General features: G+C 35.7%; 1 protein-coding gene across 1 annotated transcript; it reads right to left on the reverse strand.

Annotated features, from left to right (window-relative positions):
• Positions 1–5,416: 5,416 nt before the first annotated feature.
• Positions 5,417–8,132, reverse strand: LOC113277400 (putative pentatricopeptide repeat-containing protein At1g69350, mitochondrial). The gene has a single exon (XM_026526509.1). The coding sequence runs from the start codon at positions 8,130–8,132 to the stop codon at positions 5,493–5,495; it is 2,640 nt and encodes an 879-aa protein (XP_026382294.1). The 3' UTR covers positions 5,417–5,492.
• Between the last annotated feature and the right edge of the window lie 910 nt (positions 8,133–9,042).

Genomic DNA, 9,042 nt, shown 5'->3' on the forward strand with positions numbered 1-9,042 from the left:
ACCAACACAACAACAAAGACCATTCCAACAACAATTCACAAATCCTCTTCTACACTGATGTCATAAGAGAATATAATGGAGCAACATCCTCAGAAAACAACTGCTTATTGTTGGAATTTCAGCTTCATAATCATCATTCATTAGACTTAAACATGATCATATAATTATCCTTATGCTGAGAACATTCTTAAACCTAGTATTAACATGCTCAACAACCTAGAAATCACCTTATGCAGAGCTATGAGCACATACTATCTGGAATGGATCACCATGATAGTTCTGACTTATCTATAGCATTCATATGGCTGTATTAGTAAGAACAATCAATTACAGACAGCTAAGAACATGATACAAACACCTTTAACAATTCAGTAGAAGGAAATAAAAACATCACAGAGTTAGAATAGGTTAATGACTTAGCTTCTACTTCTATTTCCTCTAACTTAATCAATGGTAAATCAGAAATTCTGGTTATATATGAAAGAGGCTAGAAGAGGGCTTAGTCATTCCTTAAGTAGCTTTGTGTCATCCAACCTGTCCATCATTAGTTGGATGACAGCTCATCAGGTGAGTCATGCTTAGTCAACATGACACCTAAGATGTCCTTAAGCTAATCTTAATTCCTTGATTTAACTCTAATCTTTCATTAATCTCGCATATACTTGATCCAGCCTAGATTAGAACTAATCATAGATTAACTTAAGCTAAGCCTGATTTGTTACTAAACCAACATAAAGTCTAACATCTCCCACTTTGGTTAGCAACAAATTCTTTACTGAAAACAACAAGCTCAAGTTAAAAGCACGCTAGCGTTCGACTATAAATACCTACACACCATTTAGAAGATGCATACGCCATTTCTATAATCAGAAAACTAGACGTACTACAATCTTAAGTGTAACTTTATGCTTTCATCTGATCTTTACAACAAAGATCCTTAAACTTCAGATATTGAGAATTCTAAATGATCTCTGAAAAGATTGATTGTCTCAATTAAGAGACCTTTTTATAATCACAACGAGATCATTATATCTCATTTTAGAGAATTTCTTATAATCTGAAAGAGATTTACCAATGAAACCTTTGATAATCTCAACTGAGATTGTATCTTATTCAAGAGATTTCTTTAGGTCTTATTCGAGATTTCTTTGTTTACATGTCCATTAAGAGATTTCTTTACGACCTTAACTAAGATTTTCTCCAATGTCTCAATTAAGAGACTATACAACAAACATAATTTCTTTATGATCTCAAAAGAGATCTACACCAATATCTCGATTAAGAGACTACGACAAACAAAAATTTTGTTTGACCTCAAAAGATCTACTTATGTCTCAATTAAGAAACTACAGTGAACTCTTTATGATTTCACTTTAGATCTGCTAATGTCTCACTCAAAGACTACACCGAAATTCCTTATGATCTCAATTGAGATCTGTTAATGTCTCACTTAAGAGACTACAGCGAAATTCCTTATGATCTCAAATGAGATCTGCTAATGTCTCACTTAAGAGACTACAACAAAATTCCTTATGATCTCAACTGAAATCTGCTAATGTCTCACTTAAGAGACTACAACAAAGCTCAAATTCCTTGTGAGATATGTCTCCGAAGAGACTTTCTTTACTCTATATGAGCCGTCTCCGCAGAGACTTTTTGTGCTCAATATGAACTATGTCGACTTCTTGTACTCAATATGAGCTATGTCGACCTTCTTTACTCAATATGAGACTGCTTTCTAATCTCTACTCAACATGAGCTGTCTCTGAAGTACCTTTTGTTGTCATAATGACATACATCTCCAAAAAGATTTTTCTGTGCTCACTATGAGCTATGTCTCCATAAGGGACTTTTCTGTATCATTCAATAAAATATAAACAACAAGAATAAGGGTAAATGATAATAAAAACAAAAGCTATCAAACTCCCACTGTTCTTTATAATTACACAATGTTATTTATACTTCATTGTTCTTTGTTTAGATAGTATGAACTGCCAACAACAGCAGCAACTATCTCTATTCAGATGATATAAACTACATTGTTAAAGTAGGAATCATCTCTTCCAGAGATGGCATAACCTCTGTCACAACATTCAGAGTATAAATCATACAAAATTCAATACCATCATAAGCTCACCTTTGGGTAAACCCATGATCATGAATCTTAAATTGCCAAGTAAAACGTTTACACACAACAAATAACAATTTATGAATCGCCATCAAACTAAAACACACATGCTTATTATCAGTCAAAAAACTTTACATACATAGGAAACAAATAACATGTATTCCATATGAATGATATTAACAATACTAGCATATGAAACTTCATATAACTATAAATCAGAACTAACAATCGTCATTGAAACTTCATGTATCAAAATTCTGATTTCAGACTACAACCACAACTTCACCTTGGGTAAACTTGTGATATACGAAGTTTAAACAAGGAAAAACAAGACTAATCAGCTTATACATAGTACTCAACGGAATCTTTAAACCTTTGGGTCGAAAAAGACCTATCATTTACTATGTATAAATAGATCACCTTGTTCCATTACAAACATTACAAGTATGATTAACCTTTGGGTATCTTCATACGAACAACATCTGAAACGCAAGTTTACATAGTCCTTTCATAACGAAATATGTAGCTTTTATCAGCTCCCAAAGTATCACTTTGGCGACACCTGGAAACGATAAAAGTTACATCAAGACTACTACAATCATCATTTATTCTCATTAAATTTCTTTCATCACTCTCAAAGCATCACTTTGACAACGCTTAGTCAAGTAATGAAAAGGTACAGATTACATACAGTTACAATTTTCAGAAACCTAAAATCAAACGACATAGATACAACAAACTATTATACTAGGAAGTTCAAATCTACACCGTAAGGAGAACATACCTGAAGCTTGATGTTGAACATACCTTCATTATAATCCAGATTCCGATGATTTCCGTAAACCCATTGAACTCCTGAGCAGAGAAAAAACTTTTGATCCCACTGAACAAGGGAAGTACTTACGTCAAATACATTCAGGAATCAGCCATCGGTATGACTAACAATCAGCAGACTCTCAAACCCAGGAACATTCTGAGTTGTTGTGTCTCAATGATCTGAGAATTATACTCAGCAGAGGTACCACCAGAACTTATACAAGGATGGAGGTAGGTAAACTCAGACCAGTTCTTCCTCTTCCAATCCAATGACTTTCTCTTTAGTAGAGTGCACCACTTACGAGACAACATCCCGGAACAGAACAAGTCCAACAACTTCAATGCTATCTTTGATCTGTTTTGAAGGTTCTGTATTTTGCTTCTTCCTAGTAAGTCTGCAATCAAATTTTCTTTACTCACGTCAGTTTGTATTCCACAAACCAGAGCCATAGTTCCTTCAACATTAGCATCAAGAGAATGATAATTCAGTAAGACCAAGAGTCAAAATCATTGGAACTCATACTCTCAAGTAATCCCAATCTACTAAGTTAACTCTAGTCCAAGCAGCTCCAACATAATACCCACTTAGTAGTCCAGATCAGACATGCCACTAGCTTCACTCGTTCTGTTGAGTAAGAAAACAGTGTCCGAACTAACAGGACATGAAGGACTATTAACCTCAGAACCAGACTTCCACGCAGCAATAACTTTCTAACGGAACTAGTAGCAACTTGATAATAAGGAGCTTTGGGTTGAGCAGAAAATTTCAGGAACTTGATGAACTTGGGGAACTTCAACAACCTTAAGCTTAAGGGACAGTACACACCCATCTAGTGCTTTTTGGTAAACCCTTGCTTGTAGAAATTCTTGCATGCAGTCCGGTTGGCCACGGTAAGCACAAACATGTTCAACTGTTGGACTAAAACTGCACACAAACTAGAATTAAATTTAGCGGCTCTTGTTATGAGAGTGTGATCACATTCCGGAGACCAGCTGCTAAAATAAACACAATTAGAAGGCTTCCATCTGTGTCAAGGACATCCACATCCACATCCACTTGCACATCCTAGAATACTGTCAACAAGCTCAACACTACCCCTACGTAGAAGTCTACAGTAAATCTGTTTGTTAAGCTCATCCAATTCTCAGTGTTGTCCAATATACTTTCTATAGAATCATGCTGAATAACACCTTGTAATTGATTGTTCTTACTAATACAATAATCACAACCAACATGGATCCATAAATCAATAAACTGATCCAATAATATGATTAGTTTTGTCAATATCTTCCATATACCATGTTTCATAACACCTTTTCAGAGTGCAACACACTCTACCTCAGCTTCAGATGCAACCTGAACTACTGGTAACCCATTTGCAGTCATTATTCTGTTGCTTTGTCACCTTTACAGCTCATGTATTAAGCTATTCAATGTCTTACACAGTAAAAATATTGCACAATTAGGTGTGGGTTGATGTACATATATTAATTCATTCTGTTACTTTATCCGATTGCTTAAAACTAAACCAAAAACACCATTCTGTATACACCCTAGGTGAAGAACATGAAATAACTAGGGGAAATAGAAGCAGAATGTTGGAATTTCAGCTTCATAATCATCATTCATTAGACTTAAACATGATCATATAATTACCTTTATGCTGAGAACATTCTTAACCCTAGTATTAACATGCTCAACAACCTAGAAATCACCTTATGCAGAGCTATGAGCACATACTATCTGGAATGGATCACCATGATAGTTCTGATTTAGCTATAGCATTCATATGACTGTATTAGTAAGAACAATCAATTACAGACAGCTAAGAACATGATACAAACACCTTTAACAATTCAGTAGAAGGAAATAAAAGCATCACAGAGTTAAAATAGGTCAATGACTTAGCTTCTACTTCCATTTCCTCTAACGTAATCAATGGTAAAACAGAAATTCTGGTTATATATGAAAGAGGCTAGAAGAGGGCTTAGTCATTCCTTAAGTAGCTGTGTGTTATCCGACCTGTCCATCATTAGTTGGATGACAACTCATCAGGTGAGTCATGCTTAGTCAACATGACACCTAAGATGTCCTTAAGCTAATCTTAATTCCTTGATTTAACTCTAATCTTTCCTTAATCTGGCATATACTTGATCCAGCTTAGATTAGAACTAATCATAGATTAACTTAAGTTAAGCCTAATTTGTTGCTAAACCAACATAAAGTCTAACACTTACAACATGAGAATACAGATAATTTTGGGTGCACGATATGTGATTCAGTTCTAGCCAGGGGATGTTGAAGGTTACTGAAGCCTGCGCTATTTCTGGCTGATTTGCTAGCAACGATGGAAAGCTAGCAAAAATTATAGGTTTTGCTTGGATGTTGTGACTAGGAGTATTGAAAAAAAAATACAGATAAGATTGGCACATCCTTGAACGTACAATGACACTTGATGAGTCGAACCATGATCGAGCAAGCACCCTAGTATTCTTTTTAAAATTATACCAGAAATACATTCAAGACTGTTTCGTTGATTTGCCATACTTACCAGCAATCTTTACAAGAACAATTTCCATTCGCGAAATGATGAAACCGAGTCAAGTCTCTCATTATTATCTCCCTGTTGGTAGTTTTAGAAACAAATTTTGCAAAATTATGACAGTCCAAACAGACTCTTAAGTTCTTAGAAACGCGTAATGTCGTGCCAGGAATAGTATTGATAATACCAAATGCAATCGCAAGCTTCTCACTATGACTTTGAACATTGTTGCTCTTAAATCCATTGCCATCGTCTGTAATGGAAGGATCTGAATCTAACAAGTAACCTTGTTCTTTTGCCAGCAGCCTTAAATCTTCCAATAAACTGTAGACTTCTTTCATTTGTGAATGAGAAGTCTCTCCTGCGCCAAATCTATATATCTTCTGGTTTGTTTCGAGTGTACTATATCCAGGAGTCTTTCTTAGACCATTATTTCTCATCTTGGATCTTAACTTTCTGAATTCATCCAAATTTCCTCCTTCTGCATAAGTATTAGATAGTAATATATAGTATCCTGAATTATCTGGTTCAAGTTCTAAAATGTTTTTCTGAACGCTTTCAATCATGTCCATTCTCTTATGTATTCGGCATCCGTTCAATAAAGCTCCCCAAATGCTTGCACTGGGAGGGACTGGCATAGACTTAATGAACTCGAACGCATTTTCGATATCACCAGCTCGACTAAGAAGATCAACCATATAAACATAGTGTCCTAACTCAGGCTCAATATTGAAGTGTTTTATCATCAAATCGAAATAGAACTTACCCTCTTCTACAAACCCGCCATGACTACACGCAGATAAAATACTCATGAAAGTTATGTTATTTGGCTGTATCCCCAAATCCACCATCTGATGAAAGAGTGCGATTGATGTTTCAACACGACCATGAATTCCATAACCAGCTATCATGGCAGTCCAAGTAACCACAGACTTCTCTAACATGTTATCAAAAACAGCTTTAGCCATTCCAAGGTCTCCACATTTGGAATACATATCAATCAAAGCTGAATCAACACGAAACTCCATTTCTAGACCACAGGTAATGAGCTTATTATGAAACCATTTCCCCTTTTCAAGATAACCTAAATGAGAACAAGCTTGAATTGCGCCTAAGAAGGTCACCTCATTCATCTCGAGACCTTGGAAGTACATTAGATCCAAAAGACTGACCGCTTCTACTGAATTACCATTCAGAGCAAACCCATTTATCATTGAATTCCAAGTTATAACAGTCTTCGGCTCCATTTCATTAAATTTCATGTATGCATTATCTACAAGCCCACATTTACAGTACATGTCTATGAGTGCGTTATGAACATATTCATTAGAATCCAACCCTGTTTTGGAAACGTGGCCATGAATTTGAATGCGTAGTTTAGAAAAACCAATTTCCCCACAGGCCGAAAGAGAACTTGCTATGGTAAACGAGTCTGGTAATAGTCCTTTTAGGTGGAGCTGAACAAAAAAATCCAACGCCTCTTCCGATAAACCATTTCTAGCATAAACCGCTATAATTGTATTCCATAAGACTATATTTTTCTCCCGCGTTACTTTAAACACACTTTGACAACTTTTAAGCTTTCCACAACTGGCATACATCTCTAAAAGTGAAGATCCAACCGTATCCAAATCAGGATCTAAACAACGTCTGATAACAAAACCATGTACAGATTCCCCTTGTCTAATCAAACCAAGTCGAGAACAAGATGAAAGAATATTTATTATAGTTACTGAGTTGGGTTCCGCATCAAATTCTTGCATCTCTATAAAAGTATTCATCGCTTGTCGAAAACAAGCTTGTTGATTGTAGCAGGAAATCATGGCAGTGCATGAAAAAGTAGTCTTACTACTGGACCGCTTATACATGATCTCTGCACTCTTTAAGTCCCCACATTTACTATACATGACAATCACGGAATTCTCCAATGACCCAACAATTTGAATTCTATTCCTAACTATATAACAATGAACAGATTTCGCCAACTTACAACAACCGACGCCAGAACAAGCTTCTGTTACACTAAGCATTGTCACAGAATCAACACTAACTCCTTCCAGAATCATTTGATGAAATAACTCTAAACCTTCAATCACTTTTCCATTTTTAATATAACTTAAGATCATTGAACTCCAAGTAACCAAGTCTTTTACAACAATACCATCGAACACTTCACGTGCAAAGTCTAAATTGCCTCCTCTTTCTCCACCATACATACTAAGCAATGAAGTCTGTACAACTTGATCAAATTCAAACCCACTTTTTATAACCCTCCCATGAATTTTCTTACCCAAACTTACATCACCAAGACCAGTACAAGATTTGAAAAGTGATGGAAATATGAAACTACATAACTGAGTTTGATGGTTATATAACATTTCGTTGAAAATTGAAATAGCTGCTCTAAACATAGAATTCCAAACATAACTTTTGATTAGTACACCGCACATGAATGAATCTGGATTTTGGAAAGAATTAAATACAAATTGAGAAGATTCAAGGTTACCCATTTTAGCATAAGTTTCAATGAGTTTAGTTGAAGCAAGTGAATTTCTTTGGCATCCAGATACTAATAGATACCCATGAAGTTGTGAGAGTCTTCTTTCGCTTGTACAAAGTTTGAAAAGTGGCATGTAAAGTTTCATTTCTGTATTCTTTGGTATTGTTTGGAGTCTTTGGACCCAAGATGGATAGTTTTTTACTTCGGGCTGCACTGATAGAATTTTTTTTATCTTTATACGAAAAATAAGCTTTATGGAAATGCTATTCGGCGCCCTGGACAACGCCCTAGTTTGGGCCCATGATGTGTTAGAAAAGGTCAAAACTATAAATGATGTGTATTTTCTCTCTTTTCAATCTCTGTTATCTTGTTCGTACTTCATACCTTCCTTTTCTTCTTCATCTCCGTCCTTTTTCAAAGGACTCTAACAGGGGTTAGTCCATGGGTGAGTTGGGAGTGTTCAGTGTATTTTGAATCTTAGGGATTTTGAGGGAGAGTGTAAGAGAGTATAGGGAGTTTGAGAGAGTTTGTTGTTTCAAGTGTAGAGAGTTTGAGAGACTATCCCAGAATCTCTACTCTTTTGAGAGATTTTTTTTTTTTGACTCAAAAAGGGCAAGATTGTATTAAAATTCAGTCCTTCATCTAGAAGATGAGAAACTGAAGAAAGCAAAAAGAACAAGACAGCTCAATTATAGCAAAGCTGCCAAAAAGATAAAGAAAAAAAAACTAATGCATTACCACCCCCAGTTCTTTTGAGAGATTTGCAGTGAGGCAAAAATATACTGTAAACTCCCCAGAACAAACCAACCCTAGCATTCTAGTTTTTACCACTAACAGGGAGTTCAAGAGTTTCTTTCAAACTCCCCCACGACTAAACTCTGACGACTCTTCTAGACTCTCACGATTAACGAGGATTTTTTGGAGGTCATGGTTTCTCTCTCTTGACCTTAGCCGTAATGAATAAATCCTTAGACACGATAACGATCGTTATTATTTCCCTTTCATAGGTAAAGAGAGGACCAAGTTCCTATGGCTTTAGTATATGGACTTTTGAT

The sequence above is a fragment of the Papaver somniferum genome, chromosome 5 (assembly GCF_003573695.1).
Source record: "Papaver somniferum cultivar HN1 chromosome 5, ASM357369v1, whole genome shotgun sequence".
NCBI lineage: Eukaryota > Viridiplantae > Streptophyta > Magnoliopsida > Ranunculales > Papaveraceae > Papaver > Papaver somniferum.